At 37.9% G+C, this 14,597-nt stretch overlaps 1 protein-coding gene and 1 long non-coding RNA gene across 2 annotated transcripts; one reads left to right on the plus strand and one right to left on the minus strand.

Annotated features, from left to right (window-relative positions):
* Positions 1-6,046: 6,046 nt before the first annotated feature.
* Positions 6,047-6,631, plus strand: LOC149044532 (uncharacterized). The gene is made up of 3 exons (XR_016187376.1): positions 6,047-6,116; positions 6,217-6,276; positions 6,567-6,631. It is a non-coding gene; the product is annotated as an uncharacterized LOC149044532 (long non-coding RNA).
* Positions 6,632-6,684: 53 nt separating this feature from the next.
* Positions 6,685-11,059, minus strand: LOC149044533 (acid-sensing ion channel 4-A-like). The gene is made up of 7 exons (XM_089208547.1): positions 10,594-11,059; positions 9,999-10,219; positions 8,952-9,108; positions 8,287-8,349; positions 7,856-8,042; positions 7,156-7,247; positions 6,685-6,936 (listed from the first exon to the last, which is right to left on the minus strand). The coding sequence occupies exons 1-7, from the start codon at positions 10,922-10,924 to the stop codon at positions 6,827-6,829; spliced, it is 1,161 nt and encodes a 386-aa protein (XP_089064673.1). The 5' UTR covers positions 10,925-11,059; the 3' UTR covers positions 6,685-6,826.
* Between the last annotated feature and the right edge of the window lie 3,538 nt (positions 11,060-14,597).

A 14,597-nucleotide genomic window follows, 5' to 3' on the forward strand; every position in this document is an offset into this window, starting at 1 on the left:
TTGTTTAAAATTATATATATTGATACTTTTGTGATAACAGGTTTTAAAGTAAAAAATTGAAGCAAAAAATATTTTTTTATAGATGTATCGATCATAATTATCCCTTCAAAATTCATTATTTTGCATTTGGTGTTTCCCAAGTGAAGTCATTGATAAAAGATAAACTATGACCACTGTATATACAGGTAAGAAACTAAAAATAAATAAATATTATGAACATACCGAAATTATTTGAATAATTTTGAATGTTAAAGCTACAAACTCCTTGATGCAACGTATCTGTATCCAGTGTGGGTGTGTGTTTATGTGAAGGCGGGGAGGGCGGCAGAGGTTCAAGGATTTGGTTTTCCGGGGGGAACGGAGGGTGGGTCAGTCGTCGCCAACCGGAGTGTAAAGGGGTCTATTTAATTATATCATTAGAGTGCTGCAGAGCTTCAGAGGGGAGCGGGGGGGGGGGGGGGGGGGGCAAGTTGAATTTTTTTTTGTAACAACCAAAATCTTCTAGTCTTCTATTATTCTCAGTTCATATCATTTTGTCGGTTTCAAGAGCTTAAAATTAAAATATCTAGAAACAATCAAGAACACGACGACGTAAATTCACAGGATTTTAAGCAAATGGACGCTGTTGAAGACAATTGCTATGGTACGTTCACAGCCCAAAAACAAACAGAAACGGCCTGTATCATATCAGATAAAAACGCCTAACTGTGCCTGCGTATGTTTTGCAAAAACAAAAATATTGGACTGGACTCTAAACTATTAGCTTGTGTGACCGCCTTTTTCGTGGAAGAGTTAAATTGTGGACTCGATTCTTTTCTTAGCAACTCCCAAGTCATTCCTTTCGCAGAGTAACCGAAAACTGCATGTTAATTGGGTTACTGCACTTTGGAATATCATGGTCTCCATACCATACATACATACATACATACATACACACTTTATTGATGCTCCCTAAGTGGGCTTTTCAGCTCAATAGAATAAAAAAAAAATACAAATATATAAATTAATTGAGAATGTAAATACAATAATATAATTACAAAATATATATCAATAATATAATATATCAATTTAATAAAACATTTGCAAGATGATGTCTAAAATTCCTGGGGCATTTTAAGGACTTAATGTCATCATTCAAAGAGTTCCAGAGTTTGGCTCCTCTGAAATCAAAGGAGCGCTGCCCTGTTGACAGGCGACATAAAGGTATATCCAAAGCACCAGATGATCGAGTTTGTCTATTATGGACTTGAGAACGTGATTTAAACATATCAGCAAGATAGTCTGGAACAAGCTTGTTAATACAGTGGACCACTGGGGGGAGGGGGGGGGGGAGAGGGAAGAAATTACAGGCCTTTCTGATCAATCCTCTCTGAAATCCTTAGAGAGGATAGCATCCACTGCTTCCTAATCTTATGTGTTCAATCAATGGTTAATGATTATCAGGGATAAAAAGCGTTGCAACAGATTAAGGTTTTATGGATCAATGTGTCAGTTTCTGAGTAACTGCGCACCTGCTTGTCCTCTAGCCCAACAACAGTTGACTTGAAGTTAGTCAGGGTTAATATTAGGTTAGGGAAGAGGTGGCTCAGATACTGCTCAGATAAGCTCAGACATGCTGAGGTACTGCTAAGATACACACAGATATGCTGAATTACTGACATTGATCTGGTTTTTTATAGCAAGCTTGCTATTAGTTTACTGATTTTGTAAAGACTTGCCTTGTGCTTGTGATTTTCTAACTTTCCTGTTGTTTGCTCAAAGTTCTTCTTTGGTTTTGTGTGGGAAAAATGTGCCCTTTTGAGTAACTTGCTTTAATAACCCTTTAACTCCCAAGATCTCATTAGTAATTCTCCTAACTGTCTGCTATACAGTTCTTGTTTTGTTAGTTTGGAGAATTTAGTATTGAATCAACTTACAGTCCCTAATTTAAATGTTTCTTTATTCTTATGACTTGTCTGCTTGATATTGTATTAATATTGTAAGGAGAAATTCTATCTTGGTCACTCATGGAAGTTGAAGGGTTAAGTAGATCTAACTGGCTCCTTTTTTAACAGATGTTTCTGAAATTCACTAAACATTTAAACACATGCACCATGTTATTGAATATTCACTTCCATTCAAAATACTAAAAGGACTTATTTCTTCATCTTTTAGCGTTCATAATAGATGAACACCAATAAGAGTTAATCTTTTTTATTTGTAAACAACAACAACAACACTTGATTAATAACTCTTTGCTCAAAGGCTTGTGTTTACCATCAATTATTGCAAAATCCCCCTTTAAGACCTAAATGTAGTGCAATAGCTCAAGAATATTCTAGAACTTAATTGTCACGCAACAACTAAGGAATGTTTGAGGTCACCACAATCTCATGCCCAGTCGAATTTCAATAGCACCAACTATAACGTTAACAAACTTCAGTGCGGTCAAAAGACTGGCACCAAGACCAACTCTAGTTTGTGTAGTGTGATCGTCCGGGTGAGTGTAGTTCTGAAAAGAACTGTTGTTGGTGACTGACGTTTCGACTATCTGTGCGATAGTCATCTTCAGAGTCAAGTAAGGAATAGTTGTCAGTCGATGATGTTATAAAGTCTGGTCTGTTGAACGTGATTGGTCTGTTTAGCCGTGATGTGATTGGCTGGAAGACTCATGTAGAGTTTGTTAACAGTCATTGGTCGGTTTCGATCCGTCTGTTGTTTGTCGGTCTGTTTGTCGGTTTGTTCACGTCGTTAATGAGTCGTTTGTAAGGTGCTGGTAATTGTTGACATCTGTTGAGAGGCGTCTGTTCTAAGTTAGTGAACCAGCCTTTCCAGAGTCAGTCGTTGAAAGTAGTTTGTACTGTAGGTTAAGCATTTAGCAGAGTCCCAGTCGATTCTGTGATTAGTTTGTCGGTGATGTTCAGAAATGTGATTGTTTACATCGCCATTTCTAGTAGATCGTTTGTGTTCAGTTAGTCGCGTGTTAAGGTTTCTACCAGTCTCACCAATGTAGGAGGCCTGGCAGTCGGAGCATTCGATCTTATAAATCGCTCCCTGTCTGTTGTTGGGTTCGTCTTTGTCTTTAACGTTGGTCAGCAAATGTCGTAAAGTAGTTATAGGCCTGTGAGCTACGCGAATGTTGTAAGGTTGTAGGATCCTACTGCCAATCTCACCTAAGTAGGGAAGAGATGGAAGAAAGTCAAAGAGCACTGATATGAAATTAACATTTATGACTTTGACTTTCTTACCAATAAAATTTCCACTTAAGCTTTCTCAAGTGCATTTGTACAGTTGAGAGTTGGTTGAGGACTATGTTAACTGACATCTTTCAATCTATGATGATATACAAGTCATTTTGATAAATTGTGAGAACGGGGCTTCTCTTGTTTTCTGCTGTGCAAAAGCTAAGAAAGGTGTCATATATGATCCCAATATTTCTTTGAAATTGAAAAATATGCAGTACAATTATTAATAGCAATTCTATTTAGAGAAGAAATCTGCCGACCGGAAAGCAGGAAATCGCAGGAAACCGCAACATTGGGGAGGGGTAGGTGCGCAGCTTCTCAGAAACAGTATGGAGATAGTAGCTTGGCAAAACAAAGAAAGGAAACAACGAAGGGAGTTACTGGATGCGAAAATAACAACACCAGCAGCAAATAGCGACAGTAACAGGTTTTAAGCCCGCAAAAAGAGCCCAAAATTTTGCGTTTCAAAAAAGTTTCGAAGTCATTGATCGTACCTGAATTAAACGTGTGGCAGAGCCCCATAGGAGTCACAACTGTTCTGTGATCGCATGTTGGTTTTTCGTTCCAAAGACAGCTGTGCATTAATTAAGTGTCGTCGATTTGATGACCCGCAAGGTGAAGAAATTGTGTAGGGTTCGAGATTGTATAATTGCATAACACTTTAGCCTTTAAGAGTGACTAGCATCTAATTTCTCCTTACTATATCAGCACTGAATCAGACATGAAGTTATGAGAATAGAGGAGATGATCAACAACTAAACCAGCTCTTGATTGTGAAACAAATTCTCCTTGTCAGCCTGTGGAAATGTATGGAGAACAGTATGGAGAAGATGCATAATGATCTAAGAGGGTAAAAGGTTAAAAATGCTCTCAGTTGAAACAGTACCTTGTATTATTGACTTAAAATACTAGTAAAAAAAAGCTGATCGCTCCCATTTACTTTAGCCATAGACTTTCTGATTATGTTAAAGTTGCAGATAGTCACGGATGGAAAATCCGTGATGGCCTCGTGTTTCGAACTGACTTCAGTCGTGACCGGGTAGTTGAAATACTTCTTTAGCAGCATAAATGTCTGAAATGAAAAGCACGACATTGCCTGTAAAAGAAGCACAGTCCAGTGGACGCGGTGAATCCATAGTGTTTCGGTAAAAACGTGTTGTAGACCATGAAGAGTAGAACTGTATACAAAGTGACTGGATCATTCTCGTATTGCACCTGCCACGGACACGTTTTCGTGACTCTCCGCGTAAAATTTTTGGTCAATTTTGCTGTTCCTACATGCTGTACTTCGTTTTGGATCCTGGTACTGTAATTCGATCTCTGACTTTTCTTGAAACCATATTGCTACTTGGTTGAGCTCTCAGGCCGTTCAGACTTATAATCTTTCGATTAAAATCAATGTTACATAATGTGGAAATGTTAACCTTACCTAAAAACGGTGTTTTTAATTTGGCGTTGTTTTTAGAGCACAAGCACCCAGTATTGTAATCATAGAAAGGAAACATCTATACTCCTCTGATAATCACGTCACTTCTTTGAGGCAAGTAAACAAATCAGCTCGGCAATTTGTTCATTATTTTGTAGCTTACTGCACACGTGTCTTGAGTGTGACTTTCTGAATGAAAAAATTCTCAATTGCCCGTTGCTATTTAACTTCGTTCGACACCAATTCTCCTCCTGAAGTGGAAAGGGGAAATCTCGAAAAAGATCTCAAAGAAAGGTAATTGTGCCAAAACTGTAGTTAAAAGTTTTATTAAAATCCTGACAGTGGAAATAGAGGTAAAAAGAAATGTTGACAAAATCAATTGAATCAATTTCAATTGAAATTCAAATTAACATTTTCAAAACACTTTCAACTGAAATGCTCCAGAACAGCAAATGTTCTGAAAAACTATTCACATTTGCTCTGTTTGTTCAAAAAAGCTAGCCGTTCACACGGGCTAACATTTGTGTTGATGCTTACTTTTTGAAATTAAAGTCGTCCACCGTAGTGGAATAATGCATATGAGCCTGAAAAAAGAGGCATATGGGAGTTTTACCAAGTCTATTCAATGTTTTCTTCTCTTCTGGAACAAATTTTCTTATTGGCTTATTCTCCCTCTACTTTCAAGATTCCCGAAATTGCAACACAAGTGCAAATTAAACTGGTTCCCAACTGGTAACTTTGGCTTTTAAATCTTAGACAATTCTCCACCCTTAAGATTTAGAGGTTGCATTTGTATCCTTTCTGTTTTGAAGGCACTTGAAAGATTTGAAGGAGGCCTACTTTGGGACCTTAAGTCGCCGTAACGTTAGGCAACTTTGGGCGACTTAAGGCGACTTAAGGCGACTTTAGCAAAATTGGCACAAAAAATATTGCGACTTTAGGCGATTTAAGGCGACTTAAGGTCTCAGAGTAGGCCTTTACATTCTCTAATCGCAATGACATTTTCAGCGATGTTTTACCAGGAGGAAAATGCCTACCATCCATAATGTGAACTTTATATTGGCATTCTGTAATGGTTTAATTGTGGAGACTGATCTTTCTCCTTTTATCTCATATGCACAGCCAGTGGTTATTGAGTTCTTCGCAATCAACCTTAGCACCTCGCGTATGAATAACAAATTGATATGAACGATATCCTAAACTCGAACAAGCTTATTAGCAACTTCGCAGAGAACATGTTACTAAGTTAGTGCAAACATTAATAGAACCTCTCTTTAAACAACTAGTCTTGTATTTGAATACAGAAGTGACTTCATAAAACTACTTCCTATCCAGTCTCTCCAACTACTTTTCTAGCTGCAGAAAACTATGATTGAAGTGGAGTGGATAAGGTCAATTGGGAAGGGTTGAACCCTTATGACATTGCGTAACCAATAGCAACCTAAGGAAACTTAAGGTGGCTTAAGGTGACTTTAGGCGACTTAAGGCGACTTAAAGCGACTTAAGACGACTTAAGGCGACTTAAGGTGACTTAAGGCGACTTAAGGCGACTTAAGACGACTTAAGGTGACTTAAGGCGACTTAAGGCGACTTAAGGCGACTTAAGGTGACTTAAGGCGACTTAAGGTGACTTAAGACGACTTAAGGCGACTTAAGGTGACTTAAGGCGACTTAAGGCGACTTAAGGTGACTTAAGGCGACTTAAGGCGACTTAAGACGACTTAAGGCGACTTAAGGCGACTTAAGACGACTTAAGGTGACTTAAGGCGACTTAAGGTGACTTAAGGCGACTTAAGGTGACTTAAGACGACTTAAGGTGACTTAAGACGACTTAAGGTGACTTAAGGCGACTTAAGGCGACTTAAGGCGACTTAAGGCGACTTAAGGTGACTTAAGGCGACTAAAGGCGACTTAAGGTCTCAGAGTAGGCCTTGAAGGCGCTCTTTAGAATACTTTTTATTTGGGGGAGACATGGCACAGTACTTAGTACTGAAGAATTTTGATGCTGTTGACAGTCTCTCCTTTCTCTCTTCTCTTTCCACTTACATTTTTGTTTCCACTTGATTTTGCTTTGCATCATTAGCATCTCATTCAATTCCTAACCCATGTAAAACACAGTTCTATGGAAAATGTTTTAGTCTTAAAAAACGAAACATGTTCTGAAGTGAAAAAGTGTTCATCTCAATCCCATTTGTATTCTTACGATACCAAGTATGACGTCACAGAACTCAAGCACGGTCAGGAGACTGGCACCGACACAAAGACCAAGTTGACCGCCGATTTCACCTGAGAATAAGAAAAAGAGACAATTCATTCATGTTAAAGAAACCTGCGTGACAGCAAAGGCTCGAGATGATGTACCGGGGCTTTAGCGTGAAATTTCAGCAAATGGCGTCTTTATGAGTAACGGAGTGCAGTATAAGCACAAGTTTAAATACAAAATAGACACTTATCCTCAAAGATTAAGAAGAAAGTTGTTGTTTACATATAAAGAGATGAACTTACCTAACAAACTTGCCAATTCATAGGCCGGTGTTTCCTCAATAACCTGGTAATTCAAATCCTGGAAATAAACACGCAGCTCTAGAAAATTTTGCCTGTAAAAATAAAATTACTTATTGAATTATAAAGAATAAGGTGGATTCAGTTCGATCAAATGAGTTTATAATAGAAAAATAGAAATCCATTAATTGATCAAATATCAAAAGGTGATAATGAACAAGTTGTTGACATACAAATTTGCTTAACTTTAAAATTAGGTCAGTCACCCTGAAAAATAAGAATTCGACCCACACTCAGGAACAACCCACAAAAGTTTTAGTTTTCTGGAATTTTTGAGGTGGACGAGGGGGAAGTCGGAATCGTCGCAGGAGGGGGGGGGGGTCGGGTTTAAGCCCTACTTTCCACTACTTATTAGACTTGTTCTCTTTGCCTTACGTTTAACTCCTTGGATGCGCTATATATATAGTCAACTGGTATGTTTAAAAGCCCCATTAGGGAAGAGGCCAATTAACATTATCATTATTATCATTGTTAATACTTACATTAGCTGTGATCGTGACACAAAATTTTTTATCTTTTTTTTCCTCAAGATCGAGTTTACAGGAAAAGTGAGTAGTTACAATCAGAGTTTATCTTTACCGTATATATGTAGTTTCCATAAACGTTAGGCTTTGTCCAACAAACTTAATTTACATACGATTACCTTAACCATTCTTGTGTTTGTTTGATTCTTTCAGATGTCCAGTAAGTGTTATTCTCCTCTGCTTTGAAAAACCGCGACAAATATCCTTCGCTAGGGAACGCAGCGTATGACAAGTAGGGTTCATAGGAAATCGCACCACAGGGCACTGGACAATCACACTGATTTTTCTTTAAGGTTTGAAAGTTAGCTGGAATATGAAATAATGAGGAGGCAATGGCATCAGGTTGCTCAAATATTAGAAATACATCATAAAGCCCTGGGCGGATAACGCTATCCAGCAAAAAAGTGTCTGAAAAAAAAAAAACAAACAAACAAACCAAAAAAGGAAAAAAACAGGCGTGCTGCGCTATCCAGCAAATGAAGATTTATCCAGTGCATAGCGAACAACCGAGGCCAGAAGTAAATTGGAAACATATATGATGTACACGAACCTTGAGCTTTAAGAAGGCAAGTCAACTCTTTTTTGGTTTTGCAGGGTTTGGTGCCGTTCAGTCCTGTTGAAACAGGATGTAATTAAAGTATTTACAGTGCGAACGTATGGCACCAGCTGGTGCATGAACAGCGATGTGTTGAATTACTAAAGGCACGCTCGCACAACGAATGTAATAATAATAATAATAATAAATAATAATTGCCCTAATGATTAATTCTTTACTTTTCAAAGTTCCTAGTTTCACAACGGTGGAGAATACGTCATTTTTCCCTCTCTTTATGTTGTCTGCCTCACTACTTCGTATCAACCAAAAATTTTCAGAAGTCTATTAAGGGTATGATTTAGGTATAAATTTCATACATTTTTCAAATGCCACTACTTTGGTTTAAGGTCTATTCAATTTTTCAACCTTGCAGAGAGAATTCCAATCAGTCTTCTCACTTTCTTGACCAAATTTATTTAACGTCACCTCTTCATTGCCGTTCGGGGATTACTTTCTTTCATGAAACGTTAGCAAACTTCCAGAAGATTTCTGAGTGAAATCCCTCCCCCCCCTCTCCTCCCCCCCCCCTTGAATGTCAATTTGGAAGTGTATTATCGTTCCAAACGAGAAATTACCAAGGTAAGCTCAATAATTAAGAAAAGTATCATTTGAAAACTCACCAGACATTTCCATGTTTCTACAACCGCATTCTTTTATCAAAGACCTGGCCTCACAGAGCGACAAACATGATGAAATTGTGTACGTCGTGTGATCAGTTATGGCATCCATCTTTCCATCGTAGCAGTTGCTTTCGTACGGTTTTGGGAGATTTATAACCTTCAACAAGTAGACGGAGGGATGGTAAAGCTCAAGGATTATTTTGTAGAACGAATTTATTTTTTGTTTGACTTATGATTTGATACAACAAACTCGAGCCTTAAGTGATCCAAGGGCCCTCTTTGAGGCAGACCCAAAGCTTCCAAAAGACATTTAAAACTGAAACAAACAAAAAAAAAGAAAGAAAGAAAGAGAGAAAGAACGAAAACCTCGAGGTGTTTCAGATTGGAAAAGGGCTGTAGGAAAAGAAGAATTGTTGCCTTTTTTTTGACACGTTTAAATACTAATGTGAAAATTGTTTCATAAGCTGTGAACAAGAAATATCTGAAAGCCATTTTGGATTACGTCTATTTAGTCCACGTATTCATAGTCGTAAGTAACAAATCACTGCTGATTTCGAGATGTACTTTTAACAAAGTGATTAAAAAAGAACGATGAGATTGTGTCAAAAAAGAAAAAGAAGATAACGTGGTCTCAGGGGCTTCCTGATCAAGTAATTAATAAACTAAATTAATGATCTGGATTGCAATCGGTCGTAGGACTGTCCCGATTGTGCTCGTAAAATTCTGGAAAGTTGCTCACCGGAATGCTTAAACGATGCTAAAGAGATGCCAAATCCAAAAAGTTGCCAGCTGAATTTCTTGATATTCTAATATGAACATTAATTAAGTGCTTTATTTTTTGTTCTTCACAATAAATGCTAACATCGGTCAAGAAAAAACAGCTGGAACCTAGCTTTAAGGAGTTGCTCGCAAATAGGGACGAAATTTAAGGATACTCCAAACGTCAAAGCTTACCCAAAAGTTGCCGAGCACAATCGGGAAAGGGCCCATTCGGTTGCTACGGTTATGATATTTACACAGACCGCTCTCCTTCCTTATATAACTTACCCTCTTTTTTCGTATCCCTGCAAATACACTTGTGCCAGGACCAACAGAAAATCCAAGCCGACCAACTATAGGCAGAGTATTCTGACGATGAACACGAATCTTGAGGCCGGCACTGATTGCTTGAATTCCAAAATATTCATATTGTTGTACGTTCAGTATCAAAGAAAGTCCAGAGTCTGCTCCTGCCTCATTGACCTTCAAAACACTTTGACCATCCTTCCCTGAAAAATCTGAGAATCAATCACTCAATCCATCCACCCATTGGTCGGTCCGTCCCTCCGTACGTACGTAAGTCCCTCAACTTATCCATATTAATAATTTATAATCATTTAAAGTAAACAATTTAACCGAACATGAATTTTTCCGTCAAACAGTAATCGTAACAGTGATCTACATGGATTAAATCTTTGCGTCTTGGCAAACGTTCCAGATCACTCGGTTGTAATTATATATCGACTTGAAAACAACAACAAAATAACACAAATTACAGCCCTGATGCTTCGAAAATAAAGCATCTGCATAAATAATGAAGACCTTGACAGATTCTCAAAGAAAAAAAGAAGGCTTGTTAAGATAAAAAAATCCCAAAGCATACCTGAATTAAATGTGTGGCAAAGCCCCATAGAGGTCAAAACTGGAGTGAAATTCCTGTAATCGCAGGTCTGTTTACCGTTCCACCGACAAGAATGCATAGTATCATTGATTTGATGTCCCGCATCGAATAAAAATTGTGTTAAGTTGGTTAGTGTGCTGAAGTCTACATTTTCATATGTAGCTCCACCCAGTCCTAACGAAGTCAAATTTTTAACAACAGAACTTCTGTACTTGTTGAAGTTGCAAATAGTCACGGCTGGGAAATGCGGCATCGAATCGTATTTCAAACTGACTTTTGTGGTGCTTGGGAAGCTGAAATACTTCTTTAACATGCTGATGGACTGATATGAAAAAAACGCAATTGCCGTCAAAAGAAACACAGCCCAGAGAATGCGACGAATCCTCGATTTACCGGTAACCACATAAGATAAACCATGAAGAGTTGCATTTTCCACGAAACCATTCCATAGTTGCCTGATTGCAGACGTCTTGGACGCGTCTTCGCCAGACACGTCGTTACCCTCGGGGTTGATTTCGTTCCAAGCTGTGCCATTTATTTTTGAATTATTTCGTGGTAATCCTGCAGTTCCTGACATCTCTAAAACAACAAAACCGTCAGGTTGAATTTTCGAAGCATTCATTTTTGTTTTTTTTTTTAATCAGAATTAGCCAACTTTGAATCGTAGCTTTGCCTGCTTGTATGCGTGCGGTGATTTTCATACCAATAGCAGTAGTTTATCTGCTTTTAGGAGGGCCAGACCAATCACACAGCGGCATTTTTTATCATACGTGACTAAATATGAATATTTTTACTGTCGACTTTGAAATTATCGCGACTGAATAACAGTCGTGATTGCCTGGCGACTAATGACAAAACACTCAGTTCTTAGTAAAAACAACAGCTGGATACACAATAATAAAAATGCGAAAAAAGGAAAAAATGGAAAGCGAGGTAGCAGAAAATCACTTTTGATGATCCTCATTTGACAAAATGGAATTAAATCGAGAAAAACAGATCTCATTTTAATTTGAGTCATCAACGCTACAGGACTTTTGCCAAGGTCAAGTTTTAAAACCTTTTGTTGGCGTCACGAATCCTATTTTTTTAAATTTCTTTTTTAATTTAACAATTTGCCAAAGGTAGGTAAACTTACAATAGGACAAGTTTGTCCCCTACCTGGTAAATTACCTTTCTCTAACCCCTACAAACATACAAAATTGAAACCCAACCGACTTATAAGCCCCCATGCTAGGAAATAACAACATATATAATCATTGACGAAAGAGAAAAAGAAAAAAAAACTAGTTGATTAACATGCACAAGAATTAAGAGCATTGAAACGACGAGGGAGAGGGAAGAAATTACAGGCCTTTCTGATCAATCCTCTCTGAAATCCTTAGAGAGGATAGCATCCACTGCTTCCTGATCTTATGTGTTCAATCAATGGTTAATGATTATCAGGGATAAAAAGTGTTGCAACAGATTAAGGGTTTATGGATCAATGTGTCAGTTTCTGAGTAACTGCGCACCTGCTTGTCCTCTAGCCCAACAACAGTTGACTTAAAGTTAGTCAGGGTTAATATTAGGTTAGGGAAGAGGTGGCTCAGATACTGCTCAGATAAGCTCAGACATGCTGAGGTACTGCTAAGATACACACAGATAAGCTGAGATACTGACATTGATCTGGTTTTTTTTATAGCAAGCTTGCTATTAGTTTACTGATTTTGTAAAGACTTGCCTTGTGCTTGTGATTTTCTAACTTTCCTGTTGTTTGCTCAAAGTTCTTCTTTGGTTTTGTGTGAGAAAAATGTGCCCTTTTGAGTAACTTGCTTTAATAACCCTTTAACTCCCAAGATCTCATTAGTAATTCTCCTAACTGTCTGCTATACAGTTCTTGTTTTGTTAGTTTGGAGAATTTAGTATTGAATCAACTTACAGTCCCTAATTTAAATGTTTCTTTATTCTTAACACTTGTCTGCTTGATATTGTATTAATATTGTAAGGAGAAATTCTATCTTGGTCACTCATGGGAGTTAAAGGGTAAAGTAGATCTAACTGGCTCCTTTTTTAACAGATGTTTCTGAAATTCACTAAACATTTAAACACATGCACCATGTTATTGAAAATTCACTTCCATTCAAAATACCAAAAGGACTTATTTCTTCATCTTTTAGCGTTCATAATAGATGAACACCAATAAGAGTTAATCTTTTGTATTTGCAAACAACAACAACAACAACACTTGATTAATAACTCTTTGCTCAAAGGCTTGTGTTTACCATCAAAAGGAATTGCAAAATCCCCCTTTAAGACCTAAATATAGTGCAGTAGCTCAAGAATATTCTAGAACTTAATTGTCACGCAACAACTAAGGAATGTTTGAGGTCACCACAATCTCATGCCCAGTCGAATTTCAATAGCACCAACTATAACGTTAACAAACTTCAGTGCGGTCAAAAGACTGGCACCAAGACCAACTCTACTGCCAATCTCACCTAAGTAGGGAAGTGATGGAAGAAAGTCAAAGAGCACTGATATGAAATTAACATTTATGACTTTGACTTTCTTACCAATAAAATTTCCACTTAAGCTTTCTCAAGTGCATTTGTACAGTTGAGAGTTGGTTGAGGACTATGTTAACTGACATCTTTCAATCTATGATGATATACAAGTCATTTTGATAAATTATGAAAACGGGGCTTCTCTTGTTTTCTGCTGTGCAAAAGCTAAGAAAGGTGTCATATATGATCTAAATGTTTCTTTGAAATTGAAAAATATGCAATACAACTATTAATAGAAATTCTATTTAGAGAAGAAATCTGTCGACCGGAAAGCAGGAAATCGCAGGAAACCGCAACATTGGGGAGGGGTAGGTGCGCAGCTGCTCAGAAACAGTATGGAGATAGTAGCTTGGCAAAACAAAGAAAGGAAACAACAAAGGGAGTTACTGGATGCGAAAATAACAACATCAGCAGCAAATAGCGACAGTAACAGGTTTTAAGCCCGCAAAAGGAGACCAAAAAATTTGCGTTTCAAAAAAGTTTCGAAGTCATTGATCTTACCTGAATTAAACGTGTTGCAGAGCCTCATGGGAGTCACAACTGTCCAGTGATCGCATGTTGGTTTTTCGTTCCAAAGACAGCTGTGCATTAATTAAGTGTCGTCGATTTGATGACCCGAAAGGTGAAGAAATTGTGTAGGGTTCGAGATTGTATAATCGCGTAACCCTTTAGCCTTTAAGAGTGACTAGCATCTAATTTCTCCTTACAATATCACCACTGAATCAGACATGAAGTTATGAGAATGGAGGAGATGATCACCAACTAAAGCAACTCTTGACTGTTAAACAAATTCTCCTTGTCAGCCTCTTTGGAAATGTATGGAGAACAGTATGGAGAAGATGCATAATGATCTAAGAGGGTAAAGGGTTAAAAATGCTCTCAGTTGAAACAGTACTTTGTATTATTGACTTAAAATACTGGTACAAAAAGCTGATCGCTCCCATTTACTTTAGCCACAGACTTTCTGATTATGTTAAAGTTGCAGACAGTCACGGATGGAAAATCCGTGATGGCGTCGTGTTTCGAACTGACTTTAGTCGTGACCGGGTAGTTGAAATACTTCTTTAGCAACATAAATGTCTGAAATGAAAAGCACGACATTGCCTGTAAAAGAAGCACAGTGCAGTGGACGCGGTGAATCCATAGTGTTTCGGTAAAAACGTGTCGTAGACCATGAAGAGTAGAACTGTATACAAAGTGACTGCATCATTCTCGTATCGCACCTGCCACGGACACGTTTTCGTGACTCTCCGCGTAAAATTCTTGGTCAATTTTGCTGTGCCTACATGCTGTACTTCGTTTTGGATCCTGGCACTGTAATTCGATTTCTGACTTTTCTTGAAACCATATTGCTACTTGGTTGAGCTCTCAGGCCGTTCAGACTTATAATCTTTCAATGAAAATCAATGTTACATAATGTGGAAATGTTAACCTTACCTAGAA

This window comes from Pocillopora damicornis, chromosome 6 (genome assembly GCF_964200805.1).
Source record: "Pocillopora damicornis chromosome 6, jaPocDami1.2, whole genome shotgun sequence".
Classification (NCBI taxonomy): Eukaryota; Metazoa; Cnidaria; class Anthozoa; order Scleractinia; family Pocilloporidae; genus Pocillopora; species Pocillopora damicornis.

Bases quoted from the DNA above. Each gene is read 5' to 3' on its own strand.
- LOC149044533 (XM_089208547.1), bottom strand. From the start codon at position 10,924: ATGTTAAAGAAGTATTTCAGCTTCCCAAGCACCACAAAAGTCAGTTTG. The intron at 10,220-10,593 runs GTATGCTTTGGG...CAGATTTTTCAG, and splicing joins TTGCCACACATTTAATTCAG to GGAAGGATGGTCAAAGTGTT. The intron at 8,043-8,286 runs GTTCGTGTACAT...TTCATATTCCAG, and splicing joins TTGCCTTCTTAAAGCTCAAG to CTAACTTTCAAACCTTAAAG.